At 43.1% G+C, this 19,151-nt stretch overlaps 2 protein-coding genes across 3 annotated transcripts; both read right to left on the reverse strand.

Annotated features, from left to right (window-relative positions):
* Positions 1-93: 93 nt before the first annotated feature.
* Positions 94-6,309, reverse strand: tlcd3bb (TLC domain containing 3Bb). The gene is made up of 7 exons (XM_041962578.1): positions 5,909-6,309; positions 4,260-4,462; positions 3,849-3,932; positions 3,108-3,333; positions 2,050-2,145; positions 555-664; positions 94-394 (listed from the first exon to the last, which is right to left on the reverse strand). The coding sequence occupies exons 2-7, from the start codon at positions 4,382-4,384 to the stop codon at positions 127-129; spliced, it is 909 nt and encodes a 302-aa protein (XP_041818512.1). The 5' UTR covers positions 4,385-4,462; positions 5,909-6,309; the 3' UTR covers positions 94-126.
* A 2,315-nt stretch (positions 6,310-8,624) lies between these two features.
* On the reverse strand, positions 8,625-16,834 carry mazb (MYC-associated zinc finger protein b (purine-binding transcription factor)). Of its 2 annotated transcripts, none has more exons than XM_041962990.1 (7): positions 15,809-16,834; positions 15,458-15,608; positions 13,904-14,328; positions 13,092-13,339; positions 12,453-12,516; positions 11,770-11,941; positions 8,625-10,949 (listed from the first exon to the last, which is right to left on the reverse strand). In XM_041962990.1, exons 1-7 carry the CDS (start codon positions 15,839-15,841, stop codon positions 10,606-10,608), a joined length of 1,437 nt encoding a protein of 478 aa, XP_041818924.1. In that variant the 5' UTR covers positions 15,842-16,834; the 3' UTR covers positions 8,625-10,605. The 2 variants fall into 2 exon arrangements, with proteins under 2 accessions (XP_041818924.1, XP_041818925.1); XM_041962991.1 differs by having other exon boundaries at positions 14,222-14,328; positions 15,809-16,830.
* Positions 16,835-19,151: the final 2,317 nt, after the last annotated feature.

Here is a 19,151-nt window from a genome sequence, read left to right on the forward strand (position 1 = left end):
GTAGCTTTCTTCATATTGCTACTTGTTTCAAGTCTCACTTTTCCCCTCATAAGCTTTTTTTTCCTTTACATACTCATTGGTACATTCGCCCTCCTGTTCCCTCCCCACCCTCCCCCTCCACTCTTCTCAGTGAGTGGCCAGCTCGGGCTCTGTGGAGCGCGCGCTGTAGCCGTTGGAAGGCTGGGGCAGTGTGTTGCCATCCGTCTGCCGCTCCTTGCCGGCGGCTGTGCTCGCATGTGGTCTCTGAGAGCGGGAGGAGCCCATGAATAGTCGCAGGGCGCCCCTGCAAATTAGGGAGAACCAATAGAGCTGGGGGGCCATGAGCAGAGCGGCGCCAAGGTTACAGTGCCAGGGCACCGACAGGGGAACCATGTGGAAGGGAATGGACGCGTACCTGGATTTAAACGCAGGGAGACATAAAGGATTTGTGAGCACATTTTCGGAGTCTTGGTTCCATAATCCATGAGACAGACATCATGAGGCGTGCGAGTTAGCGACCCAAGCTCAGCAAGACAGCAGAACATGAGAAAACAGAGATGGAAAGACAGACATACCTTCCATAGACGTAGTAGAGGTAAGGGAAGAGGAGGACTCGACAGATGAAAAAAGTGATCAGCATAAGAGCCCCATTCACTTTGTGCAGGAGAGTGTGTTGCTGTTTGTACTGAGAGCGGAAAAAAAATAGAGGGAGAGGTAGGTAGAGAGAGAGGGAGAAAGAAAAGCAAGCAGTACAGTTTGGTGAAAGCTGTTAATCTTCTTTGCCATTGTTATATTGTTAATACTAACATTGTTATATGTGTTAAGACTATCTGCACGGACTGATCACGGGCGGCGACGGGAGAGCGCAGGATGCCATGCAGCTGGTTGGACGCTAGTTGATTCCTACAGGAAGCAGTGAAGCAGACCTTTTTCTTTCAATTCTCATTTGTTTACACCGGATGACTTCACTTATCTTTACAGTCGACCTGCGTTGGTGAGATAACGCTGAGGACAAGCTTCCACACATTTCACAAAAAAAACACTTTTCCACTTGTCCATTCACTAGTCTCCTATCTTAGAAGTACATGGCAGCCCACTAATAAATACTCTTTTGTTTCTTGTTATTCATTTTCTTTTTTCCTTGGCAGATGCCATTGTCACCCAGCCAACAATGCCATTTGCACCTAAACTATGATTGTTTCCTACACCTAGTAGTTTTGTTGCCAAAACCTGACCAAACAGCAACTGAAAATATTAAGAAGAACAAGAAAATGAAAGTAATAATTCATCTAAGTCTAAAAAAGAAGAAGTCAGCACTGACTTTCGGTTTAACAGGGGATTGGAACCCCTATCTCCTGGGTCAAAAGTCCTACGTTTGACCCCTTCATCCACCACGACCATGTCCCTATGCGAACTTTGTCACTCTTTATGCTACATCACCTGGTGACGGGTGTAAACAGCTGAATAGCTGTCGTATGACTATTCTCACCCAGGTGCAGACAGACACTCTTCAGGTATAAGACGGCGGCTCTACGAGGTCACAGCTTTTACCCCGCTGTTGTTTATCACATGCACTGTTGTCATGGACGGGAGGGGCAGGGTGTTGAGTGGTAGAGGGGAGAGGGACAAGCCGATATTGTATCTGCTGAATATCCAGTCTAAATACTAGGGGTTATATTCAGAGGCTAACAGCTGAAGGAGTCCCAGATGGGGGACAAGCAGTAAGCAATGGAGGGGCCACGTTCACCCGGACACTGACACAGTGTACACACATCAACACACACTGAAAACAAAAACCACGGGGTGGGGGGTGGGAGTGCGGCTCCTACAATGTACATCCAAGCAAACTGCGTTACCAATTAATGACTGATGTTTCTGACAGTGCGGTTCATGTGAGACACAGTCAACAGGAGCCGACGGGCATGAACAAGCTGCATGCCGGGAGTGACCGGAAATACATTCTCCATTGAGTGAACAGGGGAAGAGAGAAGTGGAGAGTGCAGAGGAACTTTAGTGTGACACATGCACATGCAACAAAACGCCTCCAATCTTTTCTGAGGCTGCACTTACCTGGATGAGTATTTTTCCTAAGCAGACAGACGGAGTGCTGAGCTCAGCCATGAACATTATACCCTGGAAATAATCTCCCTTTCCTTCTCGCCAAAACTAGAGAGAGAAAAAGAGGTTGGTTATTTGTCTAGAATTCAATTACACCTTTGTAAATCCATCTTCTGGAGCCAACAAGTGAAATGTTTTGAGGATCTAATTTCTGCTTTCTCAAGGGTTAGACAAACTTCTGCATGGCTTTTTCATGCCTCCACCAGCAGTCTGAACGTATGGTGAACACTTACTTTTGCAAAAATGTCTGAGATCAAGTTGTAACTTCTCTCATAAATAAGAAGAATACTGGTAAAACTTCTCTGGTTTAACTGGATTGCTTTCATTAGTTTAAGCATAATGAGGTTATATCAAACTTCAAATCCTTGTGCTTACATAAACACATGTCTATGGTACGCTGCCACAGTGATAAATACCTATACAATTCAGAGCTGAAACAATTAGTCAATCACAACTAATTTTCTGCTGATCAACAAATTGGTTGTTATTTTTTAAGCAAACAATGCCAGAGATTCACTGGTTTCATTTTCTCAAATGTGCTTTTTTTCTTTCTTTTTCTTTACTCAACAGTATAGTAACCTGTCTGTGAGTTTTCTGATGTTTTACTGAACCAAGGACTAATTGATAATAAAATAATCACCAGCTGCACCTTTTAAGACTTAATGTGTGCTAACAAAATATTTAATGCAAACATAAGTACCAGGCTAATATGTATAAGGTATTAAAAACTCGGTGTTCAAGTTAATTTCCCAGCTTCTAAGGAGACGTCTTAACACACCGCTCAACATACCTTTATTCTGCACACACAGACATAAAGGTATCCACTTAGTTTGCCTCACTTTGGATAAAAATAGAAAATTGGCATAGTTTCCCCATGACCACAGTCCGTTTAAAACATAATTAAATACAACCTTAGAGTGGGTAGTTGTATATAGTTAATCCAGAGCTATACTTTGCCCTTGTCTCACTCAAATCTCAGCCCAATAGAAAGAGCAATGTGTGACAATTACCACAGAGACGGGGAAGCAAACGGTGACCATGACAACATGGTGCAGCACCATGAGGAACTCGCGACGCAGGTAGCTGGTCAGAGCTGAGCTCATATGCTGGGGTGCTGCCGAGGGCTCCTCGTGCCCTTTGACCTGTAGCTTGTACCAGTAGCACATGAACATTGCGTAGATGTCATACACGAAGTAGGGAACAGCAAACATGATGTAACTGCAAGTCAGCCAGTGCCTGTAGAGAGGAAGAAAGAATTCAGTCAAACAGATCTGTGGCACCAGCAACCACAAAACTTTTCTAATTGCATGTTCGCCGGTTAGGCTGGGAACTATAAAACTCATCTATAAAAATTAGTGCAGCTACTACTCTCAAAAAAGAACAGCATTTCGCCTCTGCAACCAAGAATAATCTCAATGGAACCCCTCTCACCTGAATTTACTACCATCTAAAAAAAGTAATAAAATGCTTGGGGCATTTATTAGGAGAAAAAACTTCAGGGATAGCTGAACTAAAAACTGCTATGCAGCACCTGAAATCACACGTCAAGACATCAATATCCAAACAGATTTTGGGCTTACACTTGTAGCTGATGTATGACGAGAAGTCCAAATGCAAAGTGCCTTTGTATGGTGCATGTTAAAACCTCAGAAATCTGAAATCCTGACAGCTGACATGCTACATCGATTAACAGACAAGACAGGCTGGTGAAATGGGCTGGAAAATATTCTGATGAGCGTTTTCTGACTTACTGGTCCTCGATGATGTCCTTGCAGGAAGAAGCAATGATGTAGCCAGCTGAAGAAGCCATGACTGCCTGAACTGACGACACCAACCTGGGATCAGAGAACAGCAGGTAAACAAAGGTATCTCTCATTAGCCAATGTGGTGAAACCTTTTAGTTAATGCATGGTAAGAAAGCAGTGCCCTTACTCTTGTATGCAGAAACAATACAGCTGAAAACAACAACCGGCCATACAATGTCATGCAAAAACCTGCACAAGTCTAAGACTAAAACAACTTGGAGAGAACTTATGGCAGCACACTGTTGTGCCCCTGTAAAGTATAAGAGGTGTGACAGTGGAGTATCCAGATGCCATGTCTGCATCCATAAGGTGCTCACATGTAAGACCACACAGATGTTTTTTTTTAGGAGGTCTCACCTGGCAGATACAATGACTGCATCTCCTTCACTCCACCTCAGTGCTGGGATTGTCTTCAGGCATTGTTTGGACAGCAGGAAAAGGCCTGGAAAGAACACAGACCCAGCAGCTAGGATGGCCAGCATGGTCCCTGGTGATCTGTCGGAGAGGCAAGAAGTTCAGTGGGCAATCTGGTCCTTGAGATCCGTTGCTCTTTCCCCTCTCTGAAAAACACAAAATATCAACTGGTGAACAAACATGTCAGCATTGATCTTTACAGTGGCAACTCCCATGGGTACACATTTTGCTGCACTTACTGAGATAACAAACAAAGCACATTATCAAAGTCCAACATATGTGGCAATATAGTATTCCAGCTCCACTGAAGGGGGAGAATGATGAAGGGGGGCAGATGGCGGGGGTATCAAAGACAGCCCCGGCACAATGTGGAAACAGCTTTATATCTATGTTGAAAGAGGGCAGTACATGGGATCAAAAGCAGTGGGGACTATATAAATGCTGAGCACAGTGGCAGGGGCAGAATATCAGATAGAAGGCCCTTTTGTGCAGCATGCTGCCCCATCCATATGATGACACTGTAAGCATTATTCACTTTCCCATTTATTCCTAGGGCGACCGTGTGGTAGTTCCATGCGGTTTAGCAGCTTGCTTACACTAAACTAGCTGACTCATTAAAAAGTTGCAGTCCATTAGCAAAATACGCATTGCGCTATTTTAAAATCCTGAACGTCGAAAATATCGACATAGGCATAGGCTGCTGGGGCTCATAGTTCCTGGCAGCAACATTAGCTAATGTTATTTGTCTGGAAAACGAAATACAAGCCGGCTGTGGCAGGTAGCAAACCAAAACAGCCAATTGAGACCGGCTGCAGTTTGACATGTAACGTTAACTAAACTATTCTAGTATTGACGCTAACCTACCGAACTGTTAATGCTAACATTACCTTAAGCAACTTTGTCTAAAATGTGCAATGCTTAGTCCAAGACCACACGCAAAATGTACACGGTATATTAAACTAACGCTAACTTAGCTAACATTATACAGAACGCTTTTCATAAAATATAGCTTAGCTACCTACTAGTTAAACTAAAATAACGGCAGATAGCTACAGGTAACGCAGACTAACTAGATTTGTGGTTTGGTTGACAACTTGTTAGCAAGAAAAACTGGGTCAACGAGGATGCAAGTATGTAGGTGTCGTGGACAGATACAACTATGCTAACACTTAATTTCATCTCTCGCCCTGGTAAGCATGACAAACTGTCTGCGCTGTTGAATTGCCTGCTAACAATGACGCTAAGAACGTTAGCGCACGGTCGCGTCTCCCAAAATGTAGCATTAGCTTGTAGCAGTTAGTCACCGCTGGTTTAGTTAGCAAGCATTTTGTTTTGACCAAATCTAAACAACGGCATTTAGCAAGATGATGACACCCAATTAACAACAACTAATATTTGAATGTGCCACCATCAATGTTTGTCGGTCATTCATGGTAGCGTAATGTTGACGGTAAACTGTTTTGTTAGCGTGTTATTTGTTTGTAGCAGTTAGCAGTAGCAACTAAGCTAACCGACACCGTGATTGCTAACTGGCTAACAGATTGGAGTTTGCACATGTTTAGAATAAATGAGAAATCTCAAGCAACATTTACACAGAGACTCTGCAGACTCCAGTCAGCGGCCAGTCGAAACTCGTGTCCTGCAGAAAGCGTTTAACGTTAGAGATGTCCCAGGGGTCTCCGCCTCGATGATCCGCATGTTTATGTGGCGACTTCAATGTCTGAAGGGTAGCAGCAGCGAGCTAACGCTAGCTTGCAGCAAGTTACATCGACATCTAGGTGAGGGCAGCTCACTAAGAGCATTGGTGACTAGCCTGCGATCTAGCCAGTTTCAGTACACGGCTAATTAAAACACGGGAAACCGACGATAGACAACAATGACACAATCTGATCCAGGTGTCAACGTAACGTTTGCGGATCCCGTCGCTATGTCATTTCATCTGTCTCGCAACAGCAGACTTGTGATGCCGCTGCCTGAGATTCGCAGATGCACCGTTGACTCAACGCTGTGGACTGCTGCGCCAGCTAGTTCCTACAGGTCCAGGCAGCAGATCATGACATGACGCGAAATATGCACCAGTCACCGCATTGCATTTTGTAAACTGGGTTTTTGTTCTGTTGCTTGAAGGGAAACGCTGAATGGATCGCTCTGCAGACCATCTATTCCTGTTGCATTCATAGTTTGCAATATCCAGTCCACTTAAATAATACCATAATTTGCATGAAATCAAAATGACTCCGCATTTATGGATTTAATCAAACAACCATTGTAAATCTGTTGAAAGAAGACAGCCAGATTAGTTGCCCAGCCGTCAGTACCATTTGTCTGCAAACACCCAGTGAAGTGTTTATGTCTGACAGGCTATTAATTTGACCTTTGAATGTACCAGCATGTGCAAGTAAACTGATCAATCATCAATCCTTAGCTGCACTTTATCAGAGATGCCTGGTGTGTTTGGAGGTTCAGGGCCCTGACATTTTGCAGCCTTGCAAACCGTGACATGTTTGGAGATTACATGTCAGTCAATACAACGCTGTTTAGGCTTGTAACACATACTGTGCTTATATCTTAATAGTTTACTGAAATCTTGTGTGGGTAGTAAGTAGTAAGATACATACTGTATATGCAACACATATACATGAAATGCATAAAGCACATGCCAGTTATAGGTGAAAAACATTAAAATAAAAAATCAAGTACATAAATATGGGTGACTTTTATATAGTGAGAGATATTGCCTTTCAAGTAAATCACATGATGGAGAGACTGAAGAAAGTTAGCATACTGTAAGTGGTTCTCTGTTAAAAAAAACAAAAAAACTTATGACTAGGCAGAAATATTGATGAAGACTTTAGAGATCCTATGAAAGGTGGAACTTTTAATAATGTAATTTAAAATTCAGTTAAGTGCAGCCTAGATCAGTGGTATAACACAGACGCTGTACAGAGGCGTTCTCTATTGGCCCCTCCCTGCATCCACAGCTATTTATTCATTCTAGTAAATTCGTGGTCCCTCCCCAGATGAGGGGGGCATAGTCTCAGTCCCCTTTTCCTCCCCAGTCTTATGCCCCTGATTTATGTGTCAAACCAGAATTAAGTCAGGCAAATGAAGAACGTCACAGTTTGTAGGTAGAAGACATCCAGCTCTGAAGTTGGAATGGGAGCAGTCTTGTCTTGAGTGGAAAATTGAATGAAACACCTGGCACATTTGATATGTGGTTTTCCTCTAAATTGCCAAGAAAGAGAGTAGATAGATAGATAGATAGATAGATAGATAGATACTTTATTCATCTCCAAAGAGAATTTTGCAAATAGATGTTAAAGGAAATCAACCCAGCTTTATTTAATGTGTTAGAATGAGCTCTTTTGTGTGTGTGTGTGTACCTACATACAATAGTGTTTTTATGCATTGCCAGATTTACTTTCAACACTAAGTGGGGAATGTGTCTGAACTTGTTGTCTTCTGCTTTATTATGCAGGGATGCTGACAGTGACAACATTGCAAGAGCAAGATAACAAGTTTATCAAGTCCAGTAAGGCCAAGAGAGTTGTGCCCTTACTGAACACATTGCTTGTGTTTCTGATGCCTTTGTTTCTGCTCTATTTTCGCGACTGTTATTGGATGAGTGCAGGATTTTGAAACAATGGATGAAAGTAAGGCATCTAGAAAGACCCCATACAAGAAAAGTGATCTTTGCACACTTGTATTCAGACATGGCCGCAGGGGAATACATAAAAGTGACAAGAATCTGATCCTGCAAACTGTCAGTACATTTACCATTTGTGTTTAAAGTCACTGTTGGCCAGTTATCCGTGTGATTTTTTTCCACTGAAGGTTTTAGTATGTTTATATAGATGGGATTTGTTTTTCATTTATTGTCTATTGCATCATGCATGAACTTGTACAGGTATGCACCTGACTGGCAGTGTGATAAGAACAGCTTCATACAACAGAGAGGACTGAAATGCCCTTTTCTGCGTCACTAGATACCATTTTAGTGGCATATGAATTACCTGTGCTTTAACATTCATGGATGATTCATTTAGCATTAATTAATCAAATACACTCATAGTGACTTGATCATGTCTGCATAGTAACAGGAATCCGTGAGACATGCTGCATTTTTTCATGCATTAAATCATACTTAAGCGAGTGTCTTGTACCCTTTTTGTAAAGTGTGACAAAATCGTCCGTGTTTCATTACACACATACCTGCCAGACATCCAGAATAAACGCCTGTCTCTAAGTGGTGTAAAAGTAATTATCTGCCAAAGTAGGTGAACAGATCAGCACACAAAACAATGCCGGTTTACTCTTTTTACTTTAAATTGTCCAAATTACAAAATAATAACATGATCTCTACTTCATCTACAAAATAACATAATATTTATGACTGTAGTAAGCATCATTGATTTTTTTTTTGCTCTAACAACCTTTTAGACATGCATACTGTTGAGAAATATAAAAATATAAATATAAATACATCCCATTAATATTCTTAATGAATCCATGACTAAGATTTGAAATATTTCATCATAAAAGAATTAAAATGCAGTCGAGTACGATAAGGCATTAAGATGTATCACAAGAGCTGTACAGAATCCTAGAGTAGAGGTATTACTTTTTTTTTCTTAGTGTAATGAAGAAAAACCTAAAATTAACATTTTGATAAATCACTACTTTTCTCAACAGGAAGAACACATTTCCAAACGGAAAAGAAAAGAAAAGAATAGGAAGAAAGAAACAACTCTACAAATTTCAAGGTAACATATTAACACAAAACTGAAAAAGCACTCCAGTACAAAACCAGGATTTGTTTACAGCATACCACGTGGTGTAGTCAAACTCCCATTGTACTTCTCTTGCCTGACTTTTGACTTTATAAGCCCTTTCTCGACACCATGTCACTCACAATATAACTCAAAGCAACCGAAAATATCCAACGGACAAGTGACCATTCTTCACATGATTAATGCAGAACGATAATGACTCGCGTTCAGAGCATTGTGTGCTATACAGAGTTAAATGACTAAATCTAATGCATAATTTCACTCATTGGACTGGTACATAGAGAAAACAAAGGGCTATGGCAATGACAGTTACAATCAAATGAATGGCCAACAATGTTAAATTCTTCTGAATAAAATCAACACGTTTATAAATATTATTGTTTACAGCCAACTAACTTGGTGGAACTGCTAAAGGTTTCTTTTGTCATCATGGCAGCTCCCTAACAATAAGCATGACTGGGCTAGCTTATTTTCATGCAAAAGGTAGTTCTCAGGTGCAAGAATTGCCATGTCAGAAGCTGAAGTGTTGATTAGCGATTATGTTTCCATTTTTTTTCCTGTTTTTCTTTTAATGGCCCGGACCCAGAGAGGAAGACGCAGAGCAAGGAAATCCAAGAAATCTCAAACCTATTTTGATCCTCGCTGAATCAAACAACAATTTAAGGTGCTTGACACTCCTGAACACAACTCTATTCTTATCTCTGTACCAATAGGACACAATTGAACAAGTACATCCCACAGTTCCATACTGACCACAACACGTATGGCCTCCTGTCCTGATCTATAAACAGCCCTCTAGAGACTTAATAAACTGGCATTGCAAAATCAAATGTTGATTTTAGTGTTGTGAACAAACAAGCTAACATGCGAGCGGAGCCCTGACTTAACGCACACCCCGACACACAACTTCCCTTCTAATGTGTTGCTTTGTTACGTTTTCTAAGAGCTATTCTCTCCCTACTGATTCTTAACGCAAAGCCATTTGGATTCTTAGTAAGTGAGCTGCAAAATGGAGGTAAGATCAGAGCTGGTGTGAGATATACAGTACTTGGTGCACTTGCAGAGAGCAGCCAATGCCAGGGAAGAGGGGAGGGACAGAGGGAGAGGGCAGAGAGGGGAGAGTCATACAGTAGATGCTCACAATACCACAGTTTCGTCTGAGTCTTAAATGCATGAGAGCATACGACAACACATCCATGTTTGTCGTCAGTGCTGATGTACCTGCTGCAGCCACAAAAGGTCCCTCTTTGCATGACTTCATTTTTCTATGAATGCAGCTCTTCCTTTTTCTCTGATGCTCCAGCTCTGCAGCTCTGAGGTGATACCGCCCTCGAACGCGGACTGTGTTAATCTCTCCCACGCTTACTCCTAACCTGACCAATAAGTAGTCGGAGACATTACAAAACTGAAACTGGATCAGCATCTATGCGTAACTTTAACCTTCTCTAACCTTGCCCTCTGTTAAGGGACTGAGGTTATTATTGCTGAGCTCTCTACCGCTAACTGTGGGGTTGTGGTGCTGCAATGCTGGAGCAGTCTGTGACGAGTAGGTCCACCACCGTGTTACCGGTGACGTACACAGTAGGCGCAGTCGCCATGTTGCTAAGGGAGACAGAGCTGCTGGCAGCCACATTAGAGGTGATGGGGCTCGGGGCGCCCTGGCTGTTACTGTGAGTGCCCATGTGCCCCTGGAGCTGGGTGGGCGTCTTGCAGTGGACACCGCACAAGTGGCAGACGAGCACGCCGCCTGAGGCTGTGCCGCCAAAGCCCCCCGGACTGTCCTTCCACTCCTGGCCATGGTGCTTCTGGGCGTGGACGCGCAGGTATGTCAGCGTGGTGAAGCCTGATGGATGACATGAGAGGAGAGCCAGAAAGCCAGAGATATAGATGTTAAGGCAAAAGTTCATTCAGCACGAAGCCAAAGACAGATCCAAGCAAACCACGCAGAGGCCAGTATGAAGCCATAAGTGATGGCATCTGATCTTACCTATGCAAAGCAGATCAGCACAAGTGAAAGAGAATTCAAATGTTATGTAAAAAGTAACCCGGAAGTTAAAGACGGAGGATTAATCCACAATAACTGACTTCTAAAAGAAAAGAATAAACTCTCAAATTTTGACTGTAGTAAAATAGCGTCTTGTATCATTAAACAAATAAATACCTTGATTTTTACACAGAGCTACAACAACAGGTTGAAATTAGAGGTTGAACATGATGTGGCTGCTTGCACTGCTTTTACTTACATACACTTAAACCTGCACAAATATGTCTGGCCCCTTTTTAAGCTGATATGGTGAACTTATTAGCAAACATTTGTCCATTGACAGATCCAGTAGATGAATTAGTTTGCATTTGAAAAAGTGTTTCTGACCTCGTGAATGCAAGTCCAATATTCACTCTCCTTTTAGCTCTGTTTTTGGTCTCCACCAACACCTGAAGGAGGTACCTGACTCTTTGGCTGCTAAATGCTCTACTATGTTTGCCAGCTGGTCGCTAACTGTGTCAGTTTGTCGTTTGGTGCTGAGTATGTTGTGTACAGCGGGTTTGTCAGAGCTAACCAAAACAACGATCTGAAAGGTGCTTTAAAGCCCCACAGAGCTGAGGAGAGGTTCATGTTAATATAAAAATACTGTGAACTAGTAAATCCAAGCATCTGTTCTTACTGCGGTTACAGAGATGGCAGGCGTGGTGCTGGGACTGGTTGTGCACCCTCATGTGATCTGTGATGTAAGCAGCAGACAGCAGCTTGCCACAGATGTGGCAGGGGACCTTCTCCTCATGACGAATCATATGCGCCCGCAAACGATCCTTCGTGGCAAAGCTGGACTCACAGGTCTGGAAAGCAATGAGGGTGTTACTATTTGAAAATCTTGTGCAGAAAAAGCAATTCCACTGATAATGTGACATATATATTATGTGATTTATATAGTGTTCAAGACTCAATTTAAGATTTCAATGTTCTACAACCCTATGTGGAAAATAAGATCATATATGTATGTTACACATACACACACAAATATAATGTGAAGTACATGATTAAGTAGGGTCGTCATGCTCGTGTAAATGTCAGGCTTTGAGCAGCTGCATGTAAACAGAGCAATTACAATGAGATACCAGCTGCGTAATCTTCGTTTCTAAAAGGCATGAACTTTACCCAGATCAGTTTCCATGGTAATATTCTCAATGTCAAGGGATATCTATATGAGGCAGCTAAAGACACAGATAAAAGTGCAGTAATGTACAAGACCTCAGCCTGGACTCATCTGGCACGCAATGCAGCTAAACATGGTCATTGTTAACACGGATGGGCTAAAGTGAGTGCTAGGTGAGGGCAAACCTGACGTACCGGACATTTGAAGGGTCGCTCCGAGGAGTGCACCTGTCTGACGTGACTGTTTAGATGGTCGGGCCTTGGAAATGAACGAGAGTCGACAATATTAGGACAATTAGCTTTCACACTCAAATTAAAAAGGGCCCTGCATGATCGTCTGTGTGAAATGTCAGAAAGAACCTTTTCTCTCAGGGACCTGTTCAGTTCCATACGCTCACGGATTTCACTGATTCAGCCTTACTTGGTCTGGTATGACCACTAGCTTTTGGTGGCTAATGTTAGCTTTTAACTTTTAAAGAGATAGTTTCACGTTTCCTCATTCACTTTCTTGCCGAGAGTTACATGGGAAACTCGTTACCACTCTTGTGTCTGTATGCTAAATATGATGCCGCAGCCAGTAGCCGGCTAGCTTAGCTCAGCTGCTGCTTTGAACACTTCAGACCACAGTAAAATGGCAAATTGTCGTTTTCACATCTCATTTTTGTTCAAATTAAATGAAGATTTAATAATTAGTGAGCTTCTGACGTGCTGGTAGGCGAATTTCCCCCCGCTTTTGCAGTCTTTACGCAAAGCTAAGCTAAAAGGTGCCTTACTCTTCAACTATCTCGACGCTGACAGTAATGTTATGAGATCTGAACTGTTCCACCGTGTCACCTGGAGAACGCCTTGCCGCAGTGGGGGCAGACGTAGGGCTTTTCCACGCCGCCCTGGTGGGAGCGCACATGGTGGCTCATGCGGTCCTTCCTCTTGAAGCGCTGCTGGCAGATGGGACAGGAGAACGGCTTCTCGTCTGAGTGGGACAGGCGGTGGCGGTTGAGATGGTAAACGTCGCGGAAGGCCTTGCCGCATGTCTCGCAGGCGTGGTTCTTCCTCACTGGGTTCGGGTTGGGATTTGAGGGCCGCTGAGGCAAAACAGACAAGCAGATAGACAGACACACTGCAGAGTTTAGATGGGAAGTGTTTTCTGAACAGTTACATGCACAAAAAGACTTCTGACATTGTTGTGTCTTTTGTTGAAACCATGCAAATGCACACAGATGTTATCGCCTGACTTTTACCAGAGTTGCATGTCATCCCTTGTGCAAAACATTTCTGACAGCTGACTTGTATGTTAGATGAACTACTTCATGGGGGGGGGGTCTTCATCTGCTTTCACACTGTTTGTGTTACAGAGAACATGCAGGGGAGCGTGTGGGGGGGGGGGCTTCTAGCACACTGTTTCTCAAACTGGGGACCAGTGCCAAACGCTGGGATGGAATTTACTGGTCCCTGAACCGATTACTGCACATGGACACTTTGTCAATACAGAGTTTCAAATACGAAGCAGGTGACACACAGTAACTGCTTGCGAGTCCCCAACAGTAAAACAAGGCGGTTTAACCATCCCCGTGGCCAGGCAGCTTAAGAAACAACATGCTTGAAGGTTTGGGGTTGACGACAGCCATCTCCACAAGGCCCTGACCCACCTGTACTGTCGCCCCTGTGGCCATGACGACAGCAGCAGGAGGCGGAGCATGGGGGTTAACACTAGCCATTACGTTTGGCATGGCAACCCCTTCACCATCCTGACTACCCAGGGGAGGCTGCTGGGCCCCCGCCAGCACGCCGGGAGGGGCGAGAGGGGGAGGTGCGGAGAGGTGTAGCAGGGAGAGGGGAACAGTGGGCCCCTCCGCCCTCCCTCCGGCCCCCACCGCCATCGCCGACGGGGCCGCCACCGCCACCTGGCCGGCTGCTCCCTCCTTTGCCCCCTCCGCCTGCTCTCTGGCCCTGTCCTTCATGCGTACCCCAGTGTGGACCGACTGGTGCCGCCGCAGGTTGTAGTTGTTCTTGAACTGCTTGTTGCAGATGGCACAGATGTGGGGCACGCGGGCCGGCCGGGACACTGGCTTCACTGGACCACGAGGAGGCAGGAGAAAAGACAGACAGGAAGAGAGACAGGTGTTCATTTCAAAGACGGCGATTCTGTGTCTTTAAATAGGTCATTTATAATAACCTCTCATGCAAATTAGGCACACATTCGTATGACATCTACAAGGGAAACTGGTTCAGAAAGTAAACGTTTGGTCCAGTGGTTTCGTTGTCTGTGATTTCTGTCACACTTAATTGTGTATTGTAAACCAAGCAGTTTGAAAACTGGATGTGGGAGCTGTTTACTTGTGACAATAAACAAAAATAAGCATATGGAGGGGTGCCGCTGATTGTTTTCATTACTGATCATTACTAAATTAATCTTTGGTCTATGAAGTCTCTGGAAATAGTGAAAAACTCGTCTAAAAGCCCAAAGCAACGTCTTGACGTTGCTTGTTGTCCAAAATCCAAAGATGCTTAGTTTATTATCATAGAAGGCAAGTTGGAAAACCAGCAAATCTTCACATTTAAGACACTGAAAGCAGTGAATTTTGAGCATTTCTGCTTTAAAAAAATCAACTACCAGAATAGTTACCAGTTCATCTTCTGTTTAGCCAATAATCTTGTTTAGAGTTGCTCCAACCATGAGGTGGAGCTCTACTGGGCATCAAGGCTTCATCTGGTTTGGTTGAAACCTGAAAGCTTCTTCAAGATTGCATCTAACTTTCACATCTAGCACTTCTAAAGTCCTATTTTAATTATGTGGCAAAGCCAAAGTGATTATCACATATTCATTAATGTTTAATAAAGGTAATCACACCATGTGGAGGCCAACGAGGTCAGGAAAACATTGGAGGTCAGTAATAATGATGTTAATTAGTTAACTTTGTTAGAAATGTGTTCAGTGACTTCTTTGCATCTGAGTTTAAAATTCAAATATCCTGGCAACATCAGTGGCGACGAAACTTCACATTCAAGTATTCGGCTGCTTCTAAAACTCAAATCTTCACGGGTCGCCTCAACGCGACCCGTCTTTTCACCTGCAACCCACCAAAATCGTTTTAATCACCTGGCAGACTTCATCACTGCCTCTGAGTGATCCACATTAGAGTTAAGTGTTTTTTGCTTTTTTTTTTTTTTACTCCACAGGTGTGCAGTGCATCATTCCTCACCGGGCAGGGGCTCCTCATTCAGGGCAGCAGTGTCCACAGTTGAAGGAGGCTGTGCTATGTGCTCTGTGGGTGGGGTTTGGGGAGAACTCGTATGCACGGGCATGAGCTCTGATTGGAGGCTCCCCTCCACTTGGTTTTGGGTGGGAGTATTCTGGAGAAGCAAGCAGAAGGCCATCACCAAATGTAAACACAAGTCACAGCATTATCTTGAGGTGCTACGTCTGTAACACAAGATGTGAGGGCTGCAGGACTGCCGGACACACACCAACACACGCACACACACACACTGAAGTGAGAACATGCGCGCCGTAAAATGAGAGCAGAAAGAGACGCCATGCTCAACAAGCCTACCTGGAAGAGAAAATTGCTCCAAGCAGCATCCATTTTGCGCCACAGCGATGGAGATTATAAAGTCAGCTCCTGATTGAGACCGAGGCGAGCGCCCTTCGCATGGTTCAGATCGGCCCAGCGGTGATCGAGGCGCGAACAGTCGCCTGTCCTGCAGCACAAACGACGGGCTTCCGGATCCCCTCGAAAAACGTGAATAAAATCGTCTGCAAAAATATGTTTTTCTCATTGAGGTAGCCTAATGCTGTCCATTAAAATGCACGCAGCTGTTGAGTGAGCAGGCTGCAGCGCACAGGCAGTAAGTGGAGCAGGCCAGGTCCAATAACGGCCTGTTTCTATTTCACTTTGGTTTCTAACTTTAATTCATTAAACACTAATCTCACTGAAGCGCAATGTCACACAAGAAAAATGCCTTCCCCCAAAAAAACCCAAAAACCGCATATTACGGTGTTACATGTTAGCCACAAACATAAACCATTCTACGTGAAACTAATGCGTTTTTACGCAAGATAACAAATATGGGTTGTAACACACGTATCTGGTAGCACAGCAGGTCATGCTTTGTTTTTAATTTATGAATCTATTTTTCCGATTTCCCCCAATAGGCCAATCGGGTGTTTGTCGAAGCCTCGTTGTTGGATTCAAGCCCTGACCCCGGCGAGCGGCGCTCTCGCCGGGCCGCAGCCTATCGCTCCACCTCGGCCGTTCAGCTGCGAGGATGTCATCTTTCTTTTTTTATCGCCCGCTCTCCCTCCTCCCTCCCTGTCTCTTTCTTCCTTTTCTTTTTTAATTCCTCTTTCTTCTCCCCCTCCTCTCCTTTTCTCGCACCGCTATGTCCCACTTGCTCTTAAAGGGACGGCTTTGGACACCCCCCTCTCATTTCCGTCTCCCTCGGCAGAGCCCGTCCTCTCCCCTTCCTTCCTGGGTTAGGTCGGCCGACACAAAATGCGCCACGGTGTTGTTTTTTTTCCCCCTCCTCCTCCTCTTCCTCCTCGGGCCAGCTGGAGCAGATCTTCACCGCAGAAAACAGCCAGAACGACTTTCCATTAACGGAGAGATGACATACGCATCTTAAAGGGAAGTGCGCACAGATCCTCCCAGTCGGCCTATAATAATGATGTCAGAGTCAGATATAGCACACAGGACGAATAGCAGCTCAGGATAAACACACAATAAATTAGAAATAAATGTCAGCGTTACATAAATACAGATTTGTTTAGGAAAATAAATATATTTACATATTGTGTATAGTTTATGGTGAGCTTAACCTATGAATACCTCAAAACAGTTAGAATCTAAATAATAATAAACAAACGAGGGATTAATTGATAGATCTAGACGCAAGATGATCATTAGTTAATTGTTTTATCCAATAAATCCCCCAAAATCACTGTTTTCATCTTCTCAAAGGTGAACATTAGCTTATTTTCTATGATTGTGAACTGAATATCTAGTTTTTGACAATATAAGATATTTTAATATATCAACATGGGTTTCTTCTTCTTTTTCAACTAGTCTGACATTTTATGTGCCTAATGATTAGTTGATTAACCATGAAAATAGTTGGACTGATCAATAATTAAAGTAATCTTTTTCTTATTAGTCTGACGATTATTTTCTCTATCAATAGTTTGGTCCATGAAAATTTAGAAAATAGCAAAAGCCAATCATTCAAAGCTCAAATGTCTTGTTTCGTCTGACCAACCGTCAAGAACTCAAAAATATTCAGTTTAATCTCATAGAAGAAAAAGAAAAGCAGCAAGTTTTTTGCCATGATTAATCGATTTTCAAATGAGTTGCGGACAGTTGACTTATTGGTTAATTGTTGTTCCTGCCCTGGAATAAACATCTGAACAATAATGTCATCAAAGTACATCAAATCAGGACAAGTTAATGTGTTAATATCAATTTATTATCTTTTTTTAAATTACTTTTTAAAGTACCCCATTTCTTTTCCAATACATGTGTTAAGACCCTTCTTCCTTCTCCTCCTCAAGCTTGGAATCGCTTGATTTGAATATTTAATAAGGATTTCAACCCCACCCACCCCCACCCCTACCCCCACCCGAAAACTCTGCAAAACACAGATGAGCCTGCGTTGCTTCTTCGTCTTCATCTTTCATCCGGGGCGTGATGATGCAGGAACTTAGTCTCCCTGCTGTCGCCACAACCTCTGACACTGACAACAACCCGTCTAAAAACACTACCACACTGACTTCCCCAACACAAAGGCCGTCCCGAACCTGCCAGTCTTAGTTTATATAAGGAGTTTATGCATGCACTGAGATTCCAACCAAGCATAAAGTAGTAGGTTATACAGGGAATTGTCTTGAGCTGGTGTTTCTGAGTCATACAAACAGCAGGGTGAGTATCTTTTTTCATTTTTTTTTCAATTAAAATAAAAAACAACAACAACAAAAAGAATCCAGTTATTTCTGATCTCTTTCAAGTAAATGACCCACAAAAAGGGAGAAAGGGCCTTCAGAAACACTGGTTGGTGTCTTTCTCCAAGAGGACGGGCTGCTGCGGTCACTGCTGCTGCGACGGCACCAGAGGGTGCAGGTTCACAGCAGCTCAGTCGACGCCCGCCCTGTCACTTCCTCTTCCTCGTCTTCTTCACACTCCCAGCTTGTTGCGCTGGTCGCATGCTGCACCCTTCAGCAGTCAGATTATCAGCTCGGATTGTGCACGTCTCTCTTCACCTTTTGTTTTTTCCCCTCTCCATGTGTCCTGTGAGAGGTTCTCTGTGAAAACCTAAACTGAAAATAAATAAAAAAGAAAAAAAAGGAAAACCAGCGTTTACATTCCAGTGCCCAATTGTAAAATAGTTTTTTTGTCCTATGAGAGTCCAGAAGAGGAGGTCAGAGTTCACATGGGGGTGTTGCTGTTGTAGGAGTGTCTTTTAAAATTGTTTTTGTCTTAAAAAAAAAGTGGCAATATAACCAGACTTTACCGCTCGACACACATACATAAACCATTAACAATTATTAATAATAGTCCCTTATTAATAATCATTAATACCTTGAACACACACCATACCTGACAATGCAACAGTTTTTTTATCATCCATTTTTTTTTTTTACAGTAAAAGTGGGCCCTTTTCTTCTCGCAAGAAAAAATGTGAACATGAGTACAACAACAATTACATCAGGATTAGTTATGGTAATATTGACACCTATAGAAAATGCAGTTGGAGTCGTCGCTCTAAATCTTGAATTCAATACTCATTTGAATATATCAAAATTACTATCGGTATCTTTGTTACTCTATAAAACCAATGACTTGTTTTTGTTTTTAATATTCCCATAAATATGTACAGTAAAGATCAAAAATGTGGGACGAGTGA

This window comes from Chelmon rostratus, chromosome 21 (genome assembly GCF_017976325.1).
Source record: "Chelmon rostratus isolate fCheRos1 chromosome 21, fCheRos1.pri, whole genome shotgun sequence".
NCBI classification, from domain to species: domain Eukaryota; kingdom Metazoa; phylum Chordata; class Actinopteri; order Chaetodontiformes; family Chaetodontidae; genus Chelmon; species Chelmon rostratus.

Excerpts from the sequence above, each read along its gene's own strand:
- tlcd3bb (XM_041962578.1), bottom strand. The coding sequence starts at position 4,384 with ATGCTGGCCATCCTAGCTGCTGGGTCTGTGTTCTTTCCAGGCCTTTTC. Across the intron at positions 3,933-4,259 it reads GCAGTCATTGTATCTGCCAG|GTTGGTGTCGTCAGTTCAGG; the intron begins GTGAGACCTCCT and ends CTCTGATCCCAG. Across the intron at positions 3,334-3,848 it reads AAGGACATCATCGAGGACCA|GCACTGGCTGACTTGCAGTT; the intron begins GTAAGTCAGAAA and ends TCCTCTCTACAG.
- mazb (XM_041962990.1), bottom strand. The coding sequence starts at position 15,841 with ATGGATGCTGCTTGGAGCAATTTTCTCTTCCAG. Across the intron at positions 14,329-15,457 it reads GAATGAGGAGCCCCTGCCCG|TGAAGCCAGTGTCCCGGCCG; the intron begins GTGAGGAATGAT and ends CTCGTGGTCCAG. Across the intron at positions 10,950-11,769 it reads CTGCCATCTCTGTAACCGCA|GCTTCACCACGCTGACATAC; the intron begins GTAAGAACAGAT and ends GTCATCCATCAG.